Source organism: Myotis davidii, unplaced genomic scaffold (genome assembly GCF_000327345.1).
Source record: "Myotis davidii unplaced genomic scaffold, ASM32734v1 scaffold235, whole genome shotgun sequence".
Taxonomy (NCBI): domain Eukaryota; kingdom Metazoa; phylum Chordata; class Mammalia; order Chiroptera; family Vespertilionidae; genus Myotis; species Myotis davidii.
The window spans coordinates 2146438-2170750 of record NW_006287462.1 but is presented as its reverse complement, the minus strand read 5'-3'; the positions used below and the strand labels follow the sequence as shown (position 1 = coordinate 2170750).

At 42.8% G+C, this 24313-nt stretch overlaps 2 protein-coding genes across 2 annotated transcripts in view; both read right to left on the bottom strand.

The window, feature by feature from the left end:
* Nucleotides 1-118: 118 nt before the first annotated feature.
* Nucleotides 119-24313, bottom strand: part of NWD2 (NACHT and WD repeat domain containing 2) — an 87412-nt gene continuing 63217 nt past the window's right edge. Inside the window, exons 4-7 of the mRNA XM_006759334.2 lie at nucleotides 16556-16759; nucleotides 13220-13364; nucleotides 6444-7033; nucleotides 119-4316 (exon numbers count right to left, since the gene is read on the bottom strand). Coding sequence (XP_006759397.1) covers nucleotides 384-4316; nucleotides 6444-7033; nucleotides 13220-13364; nucleotides 16556-16759 — 4872 coding nt within the window. The 3' untranslated portion in view covers nucleotides 119-383. The remainder of the gene's footprint in view (nucleotides 4317-6443; nucleotides 7034-13219; nucleotides 13365-16555; nucleotides 16760-24313) is intronic.
* On the bottom strand, nucleotides 18101-18465 carry LOC102755915 (DNA-directed RNA polymerases I, II, and III subunit RPABC4). Its single transcript, XM_015560999.1, has one exon. The coding sequence runs from the start codon at nucleotides 18435-18437 to the stop codon at nucleotides 18261-18263; it is 177 nt and encodes a 58-aa protein (XP_015416485.1). The 5' UTR covers nucleotides 18438-18465; the 3' UTR covers nucleotides 18101-18260.

Genomic DNA, 24313 nt, shown 5'->3' with positions numbered 1-24313 from the left:
TTCTATAAAACCGGTGCCAGTCCAAATGATCCAGCCTCTCTCAGCTGGAACCATGGTCTGAGTTATGTTGCTTTCCCCCCCACAGTTTTAAAACCACCTTCTCTCCCCAGGTGATGTAGTCATTGAAATATGATTTCTACAAATTCTCTAGGAAAGTCTCAAGACTTCAATCCTGGGTAAACATGACAGGAAGGACAAACCCCAAACCAATTTCCCATTTCTGTGCATTTCAGGAGCATGTGAATCATTCACACCGGGACTCCGGCCTCTTCCTTGTCTGTTAAGAAATGAGTCGTTTATCATTTGGGATACGGGAGATACTCCGCACACCGCTCTTTGGTACCTGTCTCGCGTGTCTCTGATGAGCAGGAAAAACCTTTCCGTCAGTTATCAGGGCCATAGCTGTGGCCCCTCGGTTCCAGGGCAGCACACACCCGGTCATAGCAAGAATTGTGTTTCTTGGAGGGCGTCGCCTCGTTGGGCTCCGTGGGCTCACTCACCGTGATCGGACTGTCTCTGGCAAAGACCTCAGTAGACTCTCTCCACAAGCAATCCACAGACGCCTTGAAACAGTAGCTGCTACACTTTGCCCTGGATGTCTGTGTCGCATTGTTGAATATCTGCCTGCTATTCGACGTGGCGATTTTAATCTTCAGGGCAGCGTCCACACGGTCCACCACCGTGTAAATCCCTATGCTCCCATCGTCAAAACCCACCACGATGTGCAAGTGCCTCTGGGAGAGGGCCAGGAATGTGGGTGTTTTGTAGAGGGAACAAGCACCGATGTTTTTGCCGTCCGCCAGTCTCATGACAATGAGACTGGAGATGGCACCATTTTCATCCTCGTCCTCCCCGCTGCGGAAACAGATGTACACCAGGTAGCGACCATCTCGAGACAGCCTCTGCCTCCAGATGACCCCGGAGGCATGCACCACCCGCAGCTTACCGCTGTGCAAATCTAGCACGTTGATGTTTTCATCTCCCCGGGAGATGATGCCTAACTTTCCGTTGGGAGAAATTTCAAAATCCTCCAGGGTCTTCAGGAAGTTGTTGGGAAGCTGCACACGGCGACAGATCACCTCGTCTGTCAGGCTCCAGATGTTCACCGTCTCGGCCGACGTGATGAACACGATGATGTCGGGGCAGTCGGGGATGAGTTTGAAGCTCACGATGGTGGTGCCATCCTCGCAGCAGAACTTCTTGGTGATGCTTCCTGTCCACAGGCTGACGGCCAGCACTTTGCTTTGGGTCATGCCCACCACGAAGGTGTTGGCGGAGGTGATGAAGGCGTTCTGCAGTGAGGTCAGGATGTTGCAGACCCGGTGGCCCGTGGCCAGTCTCCAGACCCGCGAGGCGTTTTCCTCACACAGAGACACCACAAACTGGTCGTTGTGTGTAATCAGCAGCTGCGATATCCGCTGCCCGTTGATTCGGAAGAGGTTTTCCCCACTGCTGGTGTGCCAGACGTACTGGCTGCTTTTGTCATCCGAGGTCACCATCACGTCTCCCGTGGATGTCAGCACGCAGTGTTCCACCACGCCCTCGTGCTTGAACACTGCCTCGATGAACCCGCTGCTGAAGTTCCACTTATGCACACAGTCCGAGCCATCCAGAGAGTAGATGATTTCCCCCCTCGCGGGCAACACCAGGCTCTGGATGGGCTTCCCGGTCTTGTCTATGTTGGACATGGCCGTGATGATGTCGACGTCCCAGATGGACAGCACGCCGCTGGTCGATAAAGAGAGCAGCATGTTGTGGTGACTGGACTTCACCAGCTTCACGATGGTGCCCGAGACCTCCTGGAGGCTGGCCATGCATTGCCCCGTGTCCCGCCTCCAGAAAAACACGGCGGAGGTGTTCTCCATGGTCGCGATGATGCAGTCTCCGTTTTTGGACAGCACGGCGGATATGAAGCGCTCGTTGTGCTTCGCCCTGAACTTCTCGGCCACCTTCCACATGCCGGTGTCCAAGAGCTCAATGCTGAGGGCTTTACAGATCAGAATTGCACTTTGGTCCTCCGACAGCTCGATGCTGACCACCTCGCTGTCTTCCCTCCGGCAGTCAAAGTCGTCGGTCAGCTGGGGGCTGGAAATGTCCTCCGTGTTCCAGACAGAAAGGCTCCCCTCACTGTCCACCATGACCATTTCTTGAGCCGTGTCCAAGATCAGGAGGAATTTCACAAAGCCCCCTGAAAATTCGGACGTCACCGTGCATAACTTCTCTCCGCTCCCTAAATGGAAGATGGTGGTGGTGTTCAGGTACTGCCCACAGAAAGCATATACCCCGTCTAGAGAGCACTGCACACACGTCACTTCATACCAGCAGTGGAACTGGTAGAGGGGCCATCCGTAGAGCAGATCGATGACAGTGACGTCTTTGCTGGCTTCGAGCCAAGCCAGGGCGTGGTTGACGGACAGTGTAAATCCATTGATGTAGGTGGAGCCACTTCCATGCTTGGTCCCTTTGATCTCCACTTCGGACAGGAGGCAGGAATTGACATTGTCATAAATCAACAAGGTGTTATTGGTCGTAGCCACCACAAGATACTTTTCGTCCCCGCTGAGTTTCATGCCCAGGATGACGGACTGGGCCGTGGTGATTTGCCTGAGAAGCTGACGCGTTTCCACATCCCAGGTGCTGATGGAACCGCTTTCTAAAGCCGTGAGGACAGTCCTGGGGTTACAAGTAGGCAGGATCTCGGTGACGTGCAGGTGGCTGGACGCCAAGGGAAGACGCTCCGGGCTGTATGTCACGTCCATGGATGAATGTAGCGGCACAATGGAGCAATATTTGGGCCCGTCCTTGTCACACTCCAGGAGAAGGTGTCTCAGTTTGGGGAGGGAACTGAGGACAGGCAGCAGCCTTTGCTGAAGCTCTGCTGAAAGGGAGCCGGGAAATGCAATGACCTTGCTTTTGAGGCTGCGGAGGGTGTTGGCCAGGAACTTCATCTCCTTCTCTTGCGAATAGTTGTAAGCCAGCTCGATGTCCGAAAGCACTTTGTCGAACTGGCCAATTTTGATCATGGTGTAAAGCCAGCTGAAGTTCATGATGATGCCGTAGAGCAGGTCATCGGTCTTTCCACACCTCGTCAGGTGATACAAGAGCTCGGACATTTTCCGATGATTGACGAAAAAGATGTCGGGCTCCAGTGGATTACACTGGAAAACCCAGGGCTGGTCTGGGGCCTGTCTGTCAAATGAAGCCTGTTCCATGAAGTGCTTTTCTTCCTCCAGCAAGCTTCTGCTCTCCAAGTCCAGGCAGCCATTCAAGTAGGGGTCTTCGAGGCAAAAGGCTTTCCTCCTGCCCCCTGACCAGACCCCCAGGAAATAGTCTGCCAGGATGGTGTGCATTTCATGCAGGTGACTGTCTTCCTTCAGATACAGCTTCTGGGCTATGAGCTGCAGGTGTCTATTGGCCCAGACCAGGAGTGTGACGTTCTTCACGTGTCTTTCTATTAAGTATCCACTGAGGCCCTCCTTGAGCCTCGCGATGTACAGGTAAGGTACTCTCAGGGGATTGGTGGGCCTGGTGTGCTCATTGAGCTCATTCATGACACTGTTGTCGAGGGCCAGCACATCCTCCAGCTCCATTTCACTCAAGCCCATCTTGGCCATGGTGATGTAACCAAGCGCCCTGGAGACCAGTTTCTGACCACACTTCTTCTCCAAGGACCAGAAGAGCTGCTCTATACTTTCATGAACGGTGACACACAGGGAGGATTCATCGACATCTTTGTGAGACCGCCAGTGTCTCACCTCCCTGAAGGTCAGGTTCACGAACATGGGCAGCGTGCACTTGGAGAACGCGTTGTTCACGTAAATCTGCTGGCCCGAGGTGACCTTCCTTTTGACTCGCAGCAGCTGGTGCTTGAGGACCTGGCTACACATCTTCCTGTCCCGGGGAATCAACTCGATGTAATTGTTTTCCTCGTGGATAAGGCACCTTAGTTTCTGCAGGATCCCGTGTTTGTTGGGCAGTGTGGAGAGGACGACCCGTACGAAGCGGGGAAGGTGAGCAGGGAGCCACCAAAGCTTCCTGGCCTCGTCACTCTCCGAGAGCTGCTCGAGGGCGTCGAATATTATTACTAGAGGCCTCTGCAGTGAAGACTCATTCAAAAGGTTGATAAATAAGTCACGGAGGTCATGGATCTTCTTAGGGTAGTTTTGAACCAGACACCGGTAGTTCACTGCCAATTGTTCGCAAACACTCAGGAGGAGAGTCCTGAGGTCGGTACTCATGTCCGTGCTTCCTAGAAATCGCACAACTATGACTGGGTCTGATTCTGGTCCTGTGTGTTCATGTAGCCAGCCATAAGCCTAAAACATAAAGGTGGCGTTTAGAATGGTAATACATATTCACGTGGTCATATACTGCAACATGTCTTCTCCATAGAGGTCAGACTTCTGGGAATCCGGGCCATGCAGAAAGTCATCTAGAACCAGGAAATGGAAGAACCTCCTGAGAAGGTCAAAGAGCTGTCACAAAGCTCACACCCTAAAATCTATAGGTGAGAACCTCAGGATCACTCATCTAAAGGTAATAAAATAGTGAGTAGTAATATTTCACCCAAAGGCAACATTCAGTTTGTGGTCTAAAAGTTACAAAGTGGTTCATAAACAGTAAATCTGAATATCTAATATGGTCATGACATTTTAAAATGCTGAATCCCATTTTTGGGCATGGTTGTTGGCGCATAGTAGGTACCTAGTAAGTGATTAATGAGTAGCTTACATAATAATTTATGCTTATATCAAGTCAGATATTTTCATTAATTGGATCATATAATACCTTATATGGCTGAACACATTTCCAGTTAATTAGAATGCAATAAAAAATAGTGCTAAAATGACACTGAATATAATCTTTTATGCTTCAGAGACATTTTACTATGTTGTGATGCTATAGGGCAGCGGTTCTCAACCTGTGGGTCGCGACCCCTTTGGCAGTCGAATGACCCTTTCACAGGGGTCACCTAAGAACATCCTGCATATCAGATACATGATTCATAACAGTAGCAACATTACAGTTATGAAGTAGCAACGAAAATAATTTTATGGTTGGGTCACAACATGAGGAACTGTATTTAAAGGGACAGAAGGTTGAGAACCACTGCTATAGGGTCATCATGATTATTATTTCTCATGAAAATCTGGTTAAAAGGGTTTTGCTAAATTTGTGCTTTATAATAGTTTACTATATAAACAGGAAGTCATCATTCTCAATTATCTCTCTGTAGGGAACCTGGGAATTCCAGTGTCATTTAACAGAAGTGGAAACCGAGGTTCGGGCTGGAGAAATGACTTGCTTGGAGTTAAATGGTTATCAGCAGACAAATTTGGGGAAGTTAATTTGACTTTCATTCCAGTTCTCTCTCTCTCTCTCTCTCTCGTTTGCTGGGCTATGGAGAGGATCTTGGTAGAAAGACACTACAAGTGTGTTGTTGACTATCTAGGAGCCAAGGAAGTGACAAACTAGGAAACAACTTCTCTGAGAGATGCTTAGCCAGGACAAGAGGTGTGGCAGGGAAGGACCTCCAGGGAGCCACGAGGCGGCCTCAGAAGAGGCAGAAGCAGCTCTTGACACCTGCCAAGACCAGAGGGTGCAGGGCCCAGGTCAGAGCAGTCCTGGTCATGCCAGAACTTTCTGGCCACTTTACCTTTCCTACATCCCCTCCATCGCAACCCTATAGGGGTCATAAAGGTGGTTGGGGTTGGGTATTAGGGAAGGAGGGGAGGAAGTGCTGTGTGGAGAAAGGAAGGAGCCCTGGCCGGTGTGGCTCAGTTGGTTGGGCGTCATCCTGTGCACCGAAGGTTTGTGTGTTCAATTCCTGGTCAGAGCATATGCCCATGTTGTGGGCCCAATCTGATTTTCTCTCGCTCCCTCTCTCTTCTCTCTCTCTCTCTCTGAAAATCAAAAAAATCTTTTTTTTTTTAAAAAAAAAAGAAAGAAAAAAAAAGATGGCTACATCCCTGCCTACCACTGTGGATACTTTGCTCATGGTAAGCCTCAGCTGGGGGAGAGAAATGTAGACTGAAATTTTAATTATCATCTTCGACCGTAAATATTAGTTGTGGAACTGAGACTGATTTCATGCCCAGAAGCAACTGGAGGGTGTGTCTTTGCTGAGGGGTGAGGAGAGCTGTGAGATGCGCACTAGTTTCCATTCGAGTGAAGGCCAGCCTCACAGTGGGAGTCTGAACAGTGGGAGAAAACATCAAGCTGTCCTATACTCGCCCTCTGAGTCTTCCTCTTTCAATACATCTGTTAGACCAGCAAAAGGGAAACACTGAAATGTCATCCACAAAGATTAATTATAAACCAGATAGTAAACACAGAAAATGGAAATGAATATGGTCAATTTGACGTTTCCCAAAAGTAAGGTTTTTTTTTTTTTTTTTTTTTTTTTTTTTTATAAATATGCACGTAAAAGAGTAGGCTTTTACCTTCTTTGCCACTTCAGCTAGCAGGAGCGTCTTCCCCGTGCATGGTCCACCATATATAATAAGTGGGTTTATGTACCCGGTTTTGCTTGGGAGGATGTATTTATGGACTCTGGTTAGAGATTCACACTTGTACTCGTAGAAAGAAGCATATGTTTTACATAACGAGGAATGCTGGAGGATTTCGTCGTAGAGTGTATCAGTCTCCGTGTCAAAATTCTGTTGTACCGTTGCCTGAATTATATCGATCATGTCCTCATAAAATTGTTTACCAAGGCCTTCTATGTAGTGATTTTCTATTTCCTGGGAATAGCCAAGTTTCATGTCACAATGAGTAACAGACGTGTATACTCTGAGATTAGATGACGCGACAATCGTAGGAATAAATTCGTCCCTGAGTTTTATCAGCTTCTCTTGGGCTTCTGGGTCCCGGATAATCCTTGGGTCTGTCCCAGTGATATCCATGTATTTTCCCATCTCTGGGAGTTTTACAAAACGCTCAATGTTAGCAATTTTCCTAATGTAGCAGACGCACTTCTTCAGGAATGCGGGAGTTTGCTTGCCTAGGGCGAAGTCAAACTCATCCTCGATAGCTGAAAGCAAACAAAATCAGCTTATTGCATGAAACAAAGAAGCAACAGGCCATCAGCCCAGCTCTTAACTCTCCAGTCCCAGAATAATTAGTCTATAGAATAATTTCTTCATTCCTTAATTTCCTATGTGTGTTTCCTACACAGCCTGGAACCCAGAACAATGGGTTTTTAATACAATTCTTTCATTCTTTCCCCAGTAGCAAGGAGAGGTTGAACATAAGCATAAGAAAGAAAGCATGCCAAGTTTATATTTAGGTTACTCCTTCCTTACTTTCCTCTCAGATGTCAGGGGGCTAAGAATGAAGAGCAGGGCCCCATTGGGGCCAGGAAAGAATGAGGAGAGGCCAAATGACGGATCCAGTTTACTGCTTCCTGGTCAGTCTCCCCGTTACATGTAGCTACACCATTTTGTTTGAGGTGCATTGTACCCCAAACAGTTACAGGTAAATATCAATATAAAAAGCATGTTTAAAATACAATCGTGTCTGATTATTGATCAATCTGAATTATCCATGTCACTGTTAAACCACATTATATCCATCAGATCAGGTATAGAAAAATGTCTTAGTATGTAACTTTATTTCTTCTGAGATAAGGCTTATAAAACATACTAGAGGCCCGGTGCATGAAACGCCCCGCCCGGCCGGCCCCTGCCGGCCTGGTTGCGCCACACAGCCTGCTGTTCAGTTGTTTGGTCGTCCCTCACTAACCCCCCTACTGGCCTTGTCGCTCCATGCAGCCTGCTGTTCGGTCGTTACTGTGACGGCATCCTAGACAATTTGCATATTCCTCTATTATTAGTATAGATGCTTACATACAAGTAAATATACATTATAAATCACTCAAGGCTCCATAGGAACATTTAAAATGAGATCCATCATAAGTAAAACATCACTTGTACATTATTTTAGGGAAAAAAGATAAAAATGCATGAAATGAATTTTAAGGCATGCAGTCTTTTTAAACTGCCCACCTGCCTTCATTTCCTTCTTTCTTCTCTCCCTCCCCCTTTGCTTTCCTTCACCCAATTCGTCTTATTGAGTACCTACTATGTGCCAGGCATGCTGCTGGTTGCTCAGGTGCCATGGAGAGAAAATAGGCAATGCTGAGAGAAAAAAAACCTTTATGGAGCTCTCAGTCCAGTGGAGGACAGCAGACATGAATCACAGAGAACCACTAATAAATGCATTATGATTGTTTCAGTCCCAGGAAGGAGGATTACATGGTGCAGTGATGGAAAACAATTGGGGGTGGGGAGGAGGGTGACCCTAATCCAGCGGTTCTCAACCTGTGGGTCGCGACCCCTCTGTGGGTCGAACGACCCTTTCACAGGGGTCGCCTAAGACCATCGGAAAACACATATATAATTACATATTGTTTTTGTGATTAATCATTATGTTTTAATTGTGTTCATTTTGTAACAATGAAATTGGGGGTCACCACAACATGAGGAACTGTATTAAAGGGTCGCAGCATTAGGAAGGTTGAGAACCACTGCCCTAATCCACTTGGAGAGACCAGGAAAGGAGGTAAGTACTGAGCTGGAGTCTGATGGGAGCATGGGTGAGGGGATGGCACTCAGAATACACAGGGCTGGTTATAAGCGGAAAACATTGCCACGTGCTATCCACAACTCCCACATCAAGCGAAACCTAAAACATACTTGTATTCTATACAGTGACTATTAAGGAAGGTGGGGATTTTATTTTAAAATGATGCCTTTTAGTGGGATTCCCGTAATAATAATTCTTCAATGACGACAGTGATTGATCAAAATTTGTGACTGAAGTAAGAAGATATGTTTATAGCCACCAGTGTTGAGTGAGCTGTGTTATTTGTGTCAGTATGTTTACTAAGGGTTTTCATTAGACAACTTGATTAACACTAGAAAGACCGAAATTTAGTATATACCTATATTGCCCAAAAGCAGTCAAAATGACTGCATCGTGAAAGAATAATATCGGAGCACTCTTCACTTATGTTCCTTAGCTTTTCCAATAACTCACTTCTATTCGACATTTCTTTCATGAATTTAGGGCGCAAAGAAATAAAATAAACAACTTATTAGAACAAGTATCACTGCATAAAGATTCGAATAACAAGTACTAGTTTAGCTTATTGAGCAACTGCAACTTATCCAGTATCGACAATTTATCATGTACTTGTATGTTATCATGTGACGGTAATCGAAAAAAAATGAAAACTTATTTCAATACACAGTCGAACTGGTCATATAAGAAATTTACTCAGTTCAATAATAAGAGTCATAATTTCCCCCAAGCAGTCAAAATGACTGCTTTTGGGCAATATAGGTATAACACATATATATATATGCCGGAAATGAAGGAGGAGGAGGTAACTACAATTATTAATAAACGCATTTATATGTTGTATAAAAAGTCACAAAATTCTAAGAAATTCTGTCATTATATACATCATTATTTTTCTAATTGAAATTAAAAAGCAGTCAAAATGACTTCCTTGGGCAATCTAGTGTTAAGGAGGCCAGTCTAGTCTTCTTTTTATAAAAGAGCAGGGACTTTTTACAATGTAGACTAGGAAAGATTCAAGAAATCTTGACTTTATGAGCTCCTGCAGAGAGCAGCGTTTGGCCCACATCTTTTTCCAGGCGTCTGTGTAAAATGCTAGGGGCCATGCTGGATTGGCTGGGTGCTGCATTCTCAGTATCATGAAGAGAGACAAGTGGCCAAACCATAATCTCTACACATAATGAATGATAACTGGATATGCACTGGTACCTTTGACTCCTGAAGTAAGTCAACTGTAACCTCACTGACATGGGTATCACTCCATGGACAAGAGTGTATTCCAGGGTCAACTCTAGTATCCTATACAGTGGGGCCTTGACTTACAAGTTTAATTCATTCCATGACAGAGCTTGTAACTCAAATTACTCGTATGTCAAATCAACAGTGAACGAGTGAGACACGCGATGCTGGGCTGATGTTGTGGCGTTCACTGTGACGTTCGCTGCGCCAACTAGCGGTGGGGTATCTGAAGCTGGCTCATAACCCGAATTTTATCTCTCAATTCAAAGCAAAAAATCGGCCGAGAGACAGCTCGTATCTCGAAAAACTCGTTAGTTGGGACACTCGTAAGTCAAGGCCCCACTGTATAATAAAAAGCTAATATGCAAATTGTTCCCTCAATGGGGAGTTTGACTTGGGGGCTGGCCTGCCAATGACCCTTCCCCCCAGCTGGCCTGGCCTGACTGGCCAGATCAGGGTGGGCCAGCCGGACCCCACCTGTGCACAAATTTGTGCACCAAGCCTCTAGTATATTATATTTTCAGAAATCTTGAAAATATGAATACTAGCAATCAGGAGTGTTGATAATAATGCAGCATAGAATGAGATACAGATGAAGCAAGTTGGTAGAGCCCCCCCTAAGCTTGGCTCAGGGGAAAAAGACAGGCTGTACATAAGAGTGCCTGGTTGATGGTCTAGACCAGTGGTTCTCAACCTGTGGGTCGTGACCCCTTTGGCGGTCGAATGACCCTTTCACAGGGGTCGCTTAAGACCATCCTGCATATCAGATATTTACATTATGATTCATAATAGTAGCAACATTACAGTTATGAAGTAGCAACGAAAATAATTTTATGGTTGGGTCACAACATGAGGAACTGTATTTAAAGGGCCAGAAGGTTGAGAACCACTGGTCTAGACCTAATAAATATACCTGAATAAAAGAGCCATCAAAGATTAAGTCAATTCTAGAGTTATTTTTAGAAGCAAAGTGCATTGTCATGATTTCAAGGGACTTTTATGAATAATTTCTGATATTTACTTGTCTATAAATATTATAAACGTCCCCCTTCCTTACTATGCAATATTTGTTTTCTCTCCTTGCATTTTTCTTAATATCCAAAAATTGAACCAGTCACAGCACCTGGTAAAGGAAACATTAGGAGGATATACCCAGTCCTGGTAACTAGCATTCATGAGACATTAGTCTCTCTATTATCCCTAAAACTTCTCAGTTTTGACTGTAGAGAACCATTTTGAGGTCTAATTTATTTCTCGTCCTCTCCTGTTATATAAAAACGTAAAACTGGAAATGTTGTGAAAATTACATTTAAAAATAGTACACCTTTCCAGGTTCTAGTTAGAATTCATATTTTCAAGATTTCTGAAAATATAAAATACTAGAGGCCTGGTGCACAAATTTGTACATGGCTGGGGTCTCTCGACCTGGCTGGTGATTGGGGCCAATTGGGGCGTCTCACCCAGTCTTGATTGGGACCCTCAGGGCCGACTGGCGGGAGTGAGGTAGGGGCCCCAGGTGCTTGGCAGGCTAGGGGGAGGGGCCTGGGGAGGTTGGAGGTTGGCCAGCCAGCTGGAAGGCAGGAGTGGCCATGGGAGATTCCAATTGGGGCAGGTTGTTCTGGTCGTTTGGTCATAATGGTCACTTAGGCTTTTATATATATAGATACTACACTTGACCCCTGAAGAACATGGGTTTGAGCTGTGCAGATCTAGTTATATGTAAAATTTTTTCAATAAATACGTACAGTACTGTAAATGTATTTTCTCATCCTTGTGATTTTATTAATATTTCCTTTTCTCTAGCTTATTTTTTTGTAAGAATACAGTATATAATACATATACAAAACATGTGTTAATTGAGTTTTTATGTTATTGGTAAAACTTCCAGTCAACAGTAGGCTATTAGTATTTAAATTTTGGGGTGTCAGGTTATGTGTGGATATTTGACTAGAGAGGGTGTTGGCACCCCTAACACATACATTGTTCAAGGGTTATCTGCACATCCATTTAAAAGAGTGGGTACTTCTCCAGCAATTTTCACTGTGCAGATATGGTCTTAAAATGAGTTTGAAATGTAAACTAAATAAAGCTGTTCTGAGCATGTATATCTTTAAGCAATGGAACCCCAAGCAGAAAACAGACTACTTGTAGTAGTTCATACTATGTAGTATGAAATTATTTATCTTCCTAAATATCTATGTGAACAGAGTTCTTTAATGTGAAGAAAATGAGAAGAAAGTGTTTGGTGATGAAATATCCGAACCCTTGAGCTGTATGATTCTGAAGAGAGGATGCCTTCCCCAAACTGATGTTTCTTGCCAAGAATAGGAAAGCTTTTGCTGTGGGCATTATTTTTTCCAACACAGCATGCTTTTAAAACAGGGTGGTTTTTCCTTTGATAACGATGAAGAACCAGAGTCTCAAAAATGGATCAACAAGATCCCAAAGGAACAAGGATGTCTGTTCATCTGTGTATTCTGAAGACAGTATTCATTCCTGCCAATTTCAGTGTTTTCAGGAAGACTTAAAATAAGACCTAATTTTTGACAGCTTGCAGAGAATGACTTGGTCAGAGCTATTTATAATTTCTCTGAGCTGGAATCCATGTATCCAGGGAGAATAGTATCAAGTGCTGTTTAGGTTTTCACAAATGCTTTGCTATCATTCTCTAAACCAATCTGAAAATGCAACTACGGTTGCTTTTTCTTCAGTAATTCTTCACTATCGATTTTCAAAATAAATGCTACACTGCTGGCTCTGAGTCCTTCTGTCAGTCAGCTCAAACATCATTTCCTTATTGCCCACTCCATCTAAATCTGGACCCGCTCATCCTTCATCAGGCCTTATTAGCCTATTACTAATTTGTTCTATACACATCACTTATCTTTTCTGAAATGATCTTGTTCATTTATTTGATTACTTGCCTATCATTTATTCTCCCCTCCCTCATCCCCTGCCCTCCCCCCCCCCACACACACACACTAAAAACTAAGTTCTGGGAGAGCAGAGACCTTGCCTTCCTATTCATGATTGTATCCCTGATGCCTGGCACACAGTATAAACTCAATGAATGCTTACTGAGTGGGCGAGTGAATGAATGAATGAATGAATGAATGAACAACTGAGAAACACTGGCTGTGTCTGGTCTATTATATCCAGCCTGCTCTGACTTCTTTCAAAAAGTACATTTTCTGGAGAAGTCCTCAAGTGAAGTAAAGGCTTATCTATGAGTTAAAAACAAAAGAACATTTGTTTCTCCAAGAGATGGAGACATTTAGGAAAATTAAATTTTGCCAGGTAGTAAGTAAAATTCAACTTGCAGAACCATGAAAGGGAAGCAGTGAATACATCTATTATCTATCTGTTCCTTAGTGCACTGAGGATATACAAAAATTACCTGAGAACAGGTACCTCTTAGCTTGGCTGTGCTTCATTTTTCCCTGTTCGTGCAGCAGTTTCACAGCAGCCTTAAATACCTTTTTGATCTCATCTGAGATCTCTTGCCAGGTCTTCTCATTCTCTGCATGGGCAGAAGGCTGCATCTATGGAAATGGAAAAGTGAGATGTGTCTTAAAATCATCAAAGAAACACTGATATTGAAGAGCAAAAGAACTCTTATTATATGAGGGTTATTCTGTGTGCCAATACTATGATATTATCTCCCTTGATACTCCCACTAACTCCAAAAGTTAGAAATTATGTTCATGTTGTATGTGAACTTGCCCAACTCACAGAAGGGTGTGAATCCAAACACGATGTGTTTGCTGGGCTTTCTTATTATTCCATGTAGTTCCCTCTTGATTTTTGATACAAACGTCATAGCAAAACCATCTCTTTAATGTTCTCTAAAGAGGAGGGAAAGTTAAAGGGGAGGTGCTCATATGTTATAATTTAACTAGAGGCCTGACGCATGAAATTCATGCAAGGTGCTTGACCCTTGCAGCCACGGAGGCCTGCCTCAGCCCCGGCTTCATCAGGAAGGTTGTTCGGCTGTCCAGTCTAATTAGCATATTATGGTTTTATTATTATAGAATGTTTTTTATTGTTTCTTCTTCATTTGTTTTTCTGATTCTCCAGGAAATAAAACAGGAGGATTGCCTACCAAGAAAGTAACATTCATATATTCATTAAAATCTTTCTGTTCAAAGATTTTTTGAAAGGAATTTTCACAAAGCCTGGAATATTTTCCCAAAATGGAAAGCAAAGGTAAAAATTATAGGCACTTTATAGTGTATCCATGACTGGGCTCAATAAAATCAGATTTTGTAGGAACTGGAAAGAGTCAGCTGACATCCTGTTTTGAAGTTCAAAGAGTGTGGCTCCACCTAAGATAATCCCACCTTTGATGCTTCCTCCAACCACACTTTCTCTCTATTTGCTCTTAGAGGAGTTTTAGTGGATCTGTGCAGACGATCCCTGGCTCCAGAGAGGTAGCCCAACACACAACAACATTCTGTGTGTTCCCACTCATCCTTTAGAAGCCATTTCCTTTTCCTGCCTGCTCTTCCAAAGTATTAAAAATGTTTTATGTAGCCCTAGCTGGTTTGGCTCAGTGGTTGGAGTGTCGGCCCATGGACTAAAGGGCCTCAGGTTCGATTCCTGTCAAGGGCAATACTTCAATTGCAAGCTCCATCCCTGTGTCCCTGGGGTGTGTGGGAAGCAACCAATTGATGGGTCTCTCTCACATCAATGTTTCTCTCGCTGTCTCTCCCTCTCCCACTCTCTCTAAAAATAAATGGAAAAATATCCTTGGGTGAGGATTAACAACAACAAAAAGTTTTATGTCTACAATTGACAATAATTTTGAACTGTAATAAACCTAAAATTTAGATGAATGACATGTTAGATATTTTAAGATGCATGTTACACAACTTATGTAATAATTTCAGGCCAACATTTTAAGTAGATGACTTAATACTATTTTTGTAGAAAATTAAATTCACACTGATAATCAGAAATGTTCCCAGTCATGCAATTCAAAGGTAACACAGCTGAAAATTGAAATATTAGTTTCACACACCCACATACACAAGCCATACATTCATATTTAACAACCATTTATGCAGAAATATCATGTGGGGTTTAGAGAATAATTTGAATTTCCCTAGAGGATCATAGAGTCAAATGAAGAAGGAATAACTAAAACCAGCAAAACAGCACCACGTGAGCAACTGCTCCCAAACCACCATGTGGACCTGGTTTCTCGAGGGATCGTGTTTTGATAGCTACATTGACTAGCTACTACCTTTACTCTTGGCTCATTTAACCGGGGAATGGTTTGGGTTTACCCCAGTATTTCTCTCCATAGAAGCAATATACTTGCAGATAATTACTTTGAAAAATGCATGTGAGGGAAAAGAAATAAAATCAAGGATTCTGACATGATTTCATATTGCATGGAGAAAACGCTTTATGTTAAATACTAGAACAACCAATATGCAAGCTCCTTCCATGAAGAACTGTTGCCAAACCAGGGCTTGCCTCCTCTTAGAGCTGCCTGGGGCTAATGTACCAGGCTGTCCTCTTTGGAAGAGGGCTGGAATCTGTGCCTCCTTATCAGTCTCTCTTGCAATAAAGAGACCCACCCATTTTCTCTTCCCCCTTCATTCAGTTTTAGGAGAAACATGGTAGATATAGTGAGGAACCAAGCTGGAGAGGGGACAACGATGTTTCCATCATACTCATGTATGAGTCAACCTCACTCCAAGATGCTTCTTAACATTTAAGAACATAAAGTAAATTTGTATGAAATGTTAAAGAAAAATATTGAATTAAAAAATAAGAAACTATAAAAAATAGATTTAAAAATACCATCCCAGCAATCAAACAAACCAAACCCAAACAAACAAACAAACCTTTCACAAAATTAAAAGTACAACTGTTGAACTTGAAAACTCACTGTATGGACAGAGTGAATACAGCTGAAGAAAAAAATACATGAACTGGAAGAAAGATCTAAAACAATCTTCTGGAAAGAAGCAGAGAGATAAGAAAATTGATAATGTGAAAGAGGATTAAGAGACATGGAAGACAGACTGAGATGGTTTAATGTCCATCTAATTAAAGAGCAAAAAGGAAAGAACAGAGGAAATAGAGGAAAGATTATTTGATGAGATGGTGGCTGAGAACATTCCATAACCAATAGAATATATCAATTTATAAACATAAGAAGCATGGCATTTATTAATCAGAATAAATAAAAAGACATAGCAAAATGGGAAAAATAAGAATATTTTCAGATTAAGAGAAAATTTATCTCTTAGTTGAGCTAGTGGACCTTCCAAAGGATATACTTTAGGAAGAAGGAAATGACCCCAGAAGGAAAGTCTGAGGTGATAAAAAGAAAAACGAGTCGAAAATGGGAAGGTTTCTGCCCTGACCAGGTGGCTCAGGTGATTGGGGTGTCATCCAATACACCGAAAGGTTGCAGGTTTGATTCCCAGTCAGGTCACATCCCTCGGTTGCGGGTTTGATTCCTGGTTGGGGCGTGTACAGGAAGCAACAGATTGATGGTGTTTCTCACCTCGCTCTCTCTCTCTCTATCTCTCTCTCCTCTCTCTCTCTCTCTCTCTCTCTCTCTCATCAATAAACTATCCTTATGTGATGATAAAAAAATTAGAAGGTTTCTTAGCTTTGGATTTTGTTGTTAAAAGGAAATTTAGGGCCCAAAAAGAATAACAGTGAGTCCACCACTCCTGGATGACATAAGCAGTTTAAAGTAAGGGTAACTTACTGCATTTTTGTTGCCTTTCAGCATTTCTGATTTGGGTCTGAGGTAATAAGCTGCTGGCACCGAGTTCTCATCTCGACAGTACCACTCTTCCAGTAACTTGGTCTCTAGCTTCGCCTCTATGGCAGCATCCAAAATCATTTCAAACTCTGAGGCCTCCACTTCTCCAGGGATCCGGATGTTCCCATATTTTTCCCCTAACAGTCCCTGTGTATCAACAAGAAAGTTCAGGTTAGCGTATCATCAAGAAAGTTCATGTTAGTATTCACATCATGAAGTCACTCAATAAATAGGACAAATAGGTTACAATGAACATTGTGCCACCAGTTTCCTTGTTTAATGAGAATGGATACTCCCCCCCCCCAATTTTATAAGTAAAATTAGATGAACTACATTGAAATTATAATAAGTTCTTCACATATTGAGAAATGAGATTGCATATCATTTTAGACATCGAAAATACAGAATTTTGTAGCAAATTTATTTTCCTGAAGTTTACATAATACAACAAAAGTTGTTCTATTCTTAAGATATTTTTGGTTTGTTTATGACACAGAAAAATGACATGCTGGACTCTGAAATATCAAACATGTAAGCTCTCAAACAAAATATGTGCTTTTTAAAAGTTAATAGTATGATTAAAAAATTACTGATTTCAGAGAGGAAGGGAGAGGGAGAGAGAGAAACATCAATGATGAGAGAGAATCATTGATTGGCTGCCTCTTGCATGCTCTCTACTGGTGATTGAGCCCACAGCCCAGACATATGCCCTGACCTGGAATCGAACCATGACCTCATAGTTCATAGGTCGATGCTCAACCACTGAGCCATGCCACCAGGCAGTTGTATGATTTTTAAGCCCCAGATGTACTCAGCTATAAATAAAAGAAGTATAAAATCATTGAATGTGATGCTACTATCAACCTCACTGGTAACTGAAAACAATTCAAAATATGAGCAAGATATCATTTTCTTACTATTAAATTGGCAAAGGAAAACATGCTCAATTTTATGTGAGGGTGTGAGAAAATACCCACATGGCGCTGATGGGTGTGAAAATTGATCCCACACTTCTTTGGAGGTTATTCTGGCAATATGTATTAAAAGCCTTAAAAAATATATAAAACTTTTGACTTGGCAATTTGTCTTCTAAAAATTTGTCTTTAGAAAATAATGAAGAATGTACTAAAGATTTAACAGAATATGTCTGCTGAACAGTAGACATATGTCTCTATAACAGTAAAGCGCTGGTATAACAACCTAAGTGCCCAGCAAAGGGGGGGCACTGCAATATTTTATGACATCTTTATTCAAAGGATGTATCAAATTATGTCCTAGAGCTCTATGAACATAGAGTTTATAATATAGAAGGGTGTTTATAATATACTGTGAAGTGGGAAGGTAAGTTACAAAACAGTATGTATAAGATGGTTCCAATGTCTCCTTTTGCAAGGAACTTGAATGGAGGAACTCCACCTTGGTCTCCGTTATTTCATACAGTCAATGAGGGCTCAGAGAGGGCTCTTTTTTTTTTTTTTTTTTTGGAACTGAACAAAAATATCTTTATAATAGATACCTAAATACAATATGGTTTTAAAAATGAAATCATGTATATACTAGTAGTTGTATTCATAAAGTATACTCATCAAAAACTATACAACAATAACAGCAAATCCAAATGCAAACAGATATTCTTCTGAATTCCGTTTCATCGAGCATCAAAAACCACCAATCTTTTAGTCCTTTTCTTGTACATTATCCTGTATCCACATTCTCTGCATCTGATTGGATCCCTGGATTTTATTTCATTTTCTGCATGACATTCTCCACAGATATATATCATTGGCTGCTGCTTGGGGGGTTGGACGTCCTTCTGGGTGTCCATTGTTAACCCTCAGCACCGACCAAGAGGGCTCTTTTGATATAAGGGCTTTCTAACTCCAACTCAGTGTATCAGCCTGAAGACCAAGGGAAAACATTTTGATTTTAATCTGCATTTGATTTGGACCAAAGGCTGTATGTAAAAAAATAATGTTCTCACTTTTAACAGTTCCTCTTCTAAAATCTCTTACGTTAAACTTGGGTAAATGAGCATGATCTTTTAAGGGTAGACAGTCTAGTGATTATCCTACTACCCCTGGCTAATTCCGGATAAGGACAGTCAGCATCCTCAGCCAGGACTGACTGTCAAAAGGAGTGGGGTATTAGTGCTGGGATGAGGCACCCAGCAAAGCCACATGGGCACAGTAGGGAAAAGGAAGACTTTCAACAGTAGCCATAGGAGGAATCCAAAAGGCAAACAGGTGGAGTTTGGCCATGGCTGGAGGACCTGGTGGACAGGCAGAACATTAAATAGGACACTTAGTAATCGCCAGTTCTCCCTCTCCAGGAAGGTCATGGGCTCAGCTATCGAGATCTAAGGCTGGATTCTGGACATGAAGTGGAAAGAAGACGAAACAGTGACTAGTCAAACAAGATCAGGTCCGAGGGCAGGAGTGGCATCACTGCACTAGCAATTTACAGATTGCTGGTTCTTTACCTTCTGCCTGTTCTAAATAAGGCTGGTCTCAGAGGCAAGGGCAGGGTCAAGTCTATGGATCAGTTTCTAAAATATACTCGAAGGATTACCTGCACCTCGATTGCCTAGGGGCCTTGTTAACATATAGGTTACCAGATCTCTTTTTAGACCTAAAGGACACTGGTTAGGGAACCTAGGAATCTGGATTTTAAAATCAGGTTCTATATGAATTTAGAATTTGGGACCCACTGCACCAGATGAGGTCACATGAATAATGGTCAGCAAGCACCGAAGGGGGCAGACAGGGAACACAGCACATCACTATAAAAATCGAAGGCTATTTAAAAAGAATTATTCATTTGAGTTGCACAGCTGGCACCAAATACTATAATTATTTGATCATATAGCAAGGCAAATGTTCCTTAGAGATTGCCAGAGAAGAAAAAATATCCTCATCCAATTCAAATAACAAATATATATTGAGCGCCTACCATGTATAAAGAAACTCCAGAAAAGTAATAATGTGCTGTAGGCTTAAAGTTACTTATTGGATTGTTCTCTCCTTTTCCTTCTCTCTATCGATTCTTCCTGTAGGTGGAATGCTCATAAATCATGAAACAGTTACTTTTCAAGTGTCTGAGACAGGATCCTGCCTCAGACTTATCTTACTATTTGAGAAATAGCACCAAGAGAAATACCAAAAGAGAAGATTGCTACCATACTTTTCAGGAAGACTTTTCTGGGTTCTGTGTGGATATAGCTCTAAGGTAACACATGAAACATACGTACATTGGCCAAGCCAGGGAGAGGCGATTTAGAGAAAGAGTTAGTCCAAGTCATTTGCAAAGTCCACCTCATATGGTCAGTGGCTCAGAACAGGGGTTGAAATGCAGGGCCAAGTCTAAGAGGCTAGAAGTAAGAATGGAGGCGGCAAGATGCAATCTGGTCTTGGTTTCCTAATCAGCCCATTTCTTAGCTCTGTAACCATGGGGAGTACGCATGGATGACCCCAGGGCAGTCACAGAAATTAGGAGCCAGAGGCCTCTCTCTCTGTTCACAACAGCAGTAGAGCATTCACTCCCACCAGCAAAAGAGAATCAGATTTTCCACATCCTTCTGACCTCAATGTTTAAGAAGCTCATTTTTTTCACTTAAACCAACTTTGTCAGTTTGTAGGAGAAATTTGGTGAAGAGTTGAGGGGCTATATTTGATTTTGCATTTAGGCCCATGTTTATTAGTTATGCCCTTGATCAATCTGCCTGTGCGACCCTGTGTGGGAGAAATGCATAGGTCTGGAATAACGTTCAACTTTCTATTGGATTGTTTAAACACTCTATCAACACATATGAACATAAACATACGGGGTTTCACTGGTCTGTAGAAATCCACAATCACCTCTCCCACCCACCTGGTCAAATGTAAAATCATATTTAAATTGGCCCATTCTTAAACACCGAAGATAAGTCCTATTCGTTAGGTAGAAAGCAATAATCCAACTGAGTGCTCACATACAATCTGGGAGTTAAGTCCAAATTTGATGAAAAGTCTAAGAAAATTTTCCAATATTTTAAAACCAGAGGCCCGATGCACGAAATTCATGCAAGAGTTGGCCTTCCTTCTCCCAGCTGCTGGCACCAGCTTGCCTCTGGCACCTGGGACCCAGGCTTCCCTCGAAGCCCTGGCTTTGTCTGGAAGGTCATCCAGAAGGACATCCAGCCTAATTAGCATATTATGCTTTTATTATTATAGATGTAGTTTCTTCATGTAAAATCCTAGCCTAAGAAATACTTCCAGATGCTGTGGAACTAGATAGAGTTGGCAGTTGCTCAACAATATAAATGCCACTGGGTTGTTATCTTTAAAATGGTTAATTTTGTGTTATATCAACCTCACCTCAATTTAAAAAAAAGAAGTATTTTATGAACTGTTGAGTTCATTACAACTGGGAACTTAAATTAAAAAGGACCCTCTGCTTTTTGTATCTTCCTTTCCTTCTTTCTATGCGGATATAGACATATCTAAGCCACTGCTTTCAAAGGCTTAGAGAGAACATTTCCTAAGCCTTCAATTGACTTGTCTTTTCTGCTGGGCAGACTGGGATGCCCCCTGCCCCCTGCCACTCTGCTCTTCATGTGCAGTTTGTTCGCCTGAGCTTGCCGTTTGGGACTCTTTGGGGCCTGAGGGTGGTGGCATGCAGCTTTACTGTAGCAAACAGAACAGAGGGGTTGAAGTGTTCTCAATGTCCTGGTGACCTCAGTATGTCCTGGCCTTTGCTCTGTGGTGGGATGTCAGCAAAGAGGTGAGGGTGGAGTCTTTTGGGGGGTTATGGATGCCATTCTTTGCAGAGAGGTGGGCAAGTACTCCCTGGGCTGCTGTTTATGAGCCATTACTCCTGGGGGCAGCTGGAAGGGAAAGGAGAAATCCCCACCCCCAACTGGTGCTGTAACAAGTTGAATAACATGCTCTTTAGTAGATGCCCTATTACTCCCACACAAGGCAGGTGGGACCATTCCTTCCCTTCCATAAGCTCCCCCTTTATTATTAAAATAAAATCCACATTCATGTGTACACCATCTCCCTCATCTGTAATCTCATTTAATGTTCATAATTCTGTGAAGGAGGGTGAGTTGCAGAGGAGGACGTCTAGGCTCACAGGCATCAACTGGCTTGCTCGAGACCACCCCTCTAAGCAGACACAGCATTTGAATATAGGGTGTTTAATTCAATAACCTTTTTCCTTCTACTTGCTCAAGTCACGTGCTGCGCCCCCTTCTGACAGGGACTCCAGATGACTTATTTGCTTGTGCTGGCTCTTCCAGCTGGTGCCCTTGGCTGGGCCACCATGCATGGCCATGCAGCCAGCACTGCACCCTTGCAGGCACACTGCTCACGAGGACGACGGCATGTCCAGCGCTGTGGCTGTGGGTGGTGGCATTCTTGTCATCTGACTTATTGTTAGGTGGAGGGACGAAGGTGGTTGTGATGTATCCCCTGCAGCTCAGAACCAGTCCGCACAGTCAGGGCTCCGCTGCGGAGTAATGCCAACCGAACCAGACCAAGGGGTCGGCTGCACCTGCCGCCCACACTTAATGTTCTTAATGTTTTTCAAAGTCATGAAGCACCTTCACAACCGACTCTTCAGTGTTTAAGTACAAACACAATATACGGTCATTTAGAAGTGGACTGCAGCTCAGTTACTCAAAATTTATTTCACGTGTCACAAGACGCAAGAGTAAATGGAGGAAAGGGGACGTGGTGGTTAATTGTACGTGGCCACCTGACCGGCCCATGGAATGCTCAGATATTTGGCTAAACACTGTCTGGGTACGTCTGGGAGGTGTTTCTGGATGAGATTAGCAGCCAGAACCAGCAGCCTGAGGAAAGCAGACCACCTTCTCCAATGCGAGCAGACGTCATCCAATCCATTGAGGATGGGAACGGAACAAAAGGGTGGAGGGAGGGAGACTTCCCTCTCGCTGCCTGACTCTCTGCATGAGCTGGGACCTGTTCTTCTGCACTCAGACCGGGACGTCTACCACTGGCACTGCCGGGTCTCAGGCCTTTGGACTCAGGCTGGGGCTACACCACTCACTTTCCTGGGTTTCCAGATGCAGAGGGCAGATCATGGGACTTCTCAGCCTCCATAATCAGATGAGCCAATATTTTTTAAAATATATTTTTATTGATTTCAGAGATCCCCCTATGGGGGATCGAGCCTGCAACCTGGGCATGCTCCCTTGACCAGAATTGAACCCAGGACCCTTCAATTCCCAGGCTGACTTCTATCCACTGAGCCAAATCAGCTAGGGTGAGCCAATTCTCTATAATATTTATATGTACATATTCTTTGTGTGTATATATATAATATATATCCTTTATATATAAACATGTTATATATATACACACATGTATAATCTCAACCATATATATGTGTATATATTATATATGATCTTAGTCATACATGTATATGTATGTGCATATATATGTGTATGTCTGTGTGTATATATATATATCCTATAGGTTCCATTTCTCTGGAGAATTGTGGCCATTACAGGGGGTGATATGAAAATAAATTGGGAAATAATGACAAGTGACTAAAACATTATCTGTTAGAACTAGATAATGTCCACAATACGGATGATCTGAATAAGATATTTAAGAAAGGTCATGTCTTTAGCTCCAACAGACTTAAGGGTAATATCTTTAGAAAACTGTTACTCTCTCAATCATTAGAGACACACCCTTGCATGCAGGGTTGCCCAGAATGGATGTTGGCAGACATATTTAGCATATAAAGTTTAGTATTTTTCATTTCAATGCATTCAATCATCCAGCTATCCATGGTGGAGTGCACAGTATATAGCGATTAGATATTTACTGGCATTTGTCTGTGGGCAAAAAATATCCATTTTCCACAATTTGTACGTAGTGAACCTTTGTTTCACATACCACAAAAATGAGATTCTGAAATAGGATACATAGACGAAGAGATACATTCATGCACACAATTACTCAACTAAAAAAGAAAGGCTATTGAGGTTAGGAAAAAGCAAGGTATTGGGAGTAACTTGGCAAATTGCTTCACCTCTGAATCTCAGCTTTCATGATGTAAAGGGAGATACTGCTTTAGCCCTGTATATTTATCTGACCACACATCTACTCTGACTTATTGTGAGAACTGAATAGTTACTCTAGGTAAACGCGCTCAGGGAAATGTAAAGCACAGGGCTAGATAGAAGGCACCACTCCTTCCCTGAAACATAATTTATAGAGAAACGGACATATTCAGCATATTCAACCTTGCACACATATAACAAACAAAAGCTGAGAAGTACTGCTGGATAGATGGGTAAGGGGCTGAAATACCCCTTGATTGGAAAAAGAGAAACAGAAGAGAGGAGGTAAAGGATATAGAGATAGGTGCTTACATGTGGTAAAAAGGTGATAAAATGTATGCTCAGATAAGGATACACTCAACTCTCCAGGGGTGTGGAAAAGAGGTTCAAAAGAATTGTGTTCGGTTAACTCAGTGGTTCTCAACCTTGGCTGCACATTAGAATCACCTGGGAATCTTTTCAAAATCCTGATTTCTGGGCCTCATCCTCCGGAAATTCTGTTTCTTTGTTACTAATGTTGTGGCCCCACCCCATAATAAAGAAACAGAATTTCCGGAGGATGAGGCCCAGAAATCAGGATTTTAAAAAGATTCCCAGGTGATTCTAATGTGCAGCCAAGGATGAGC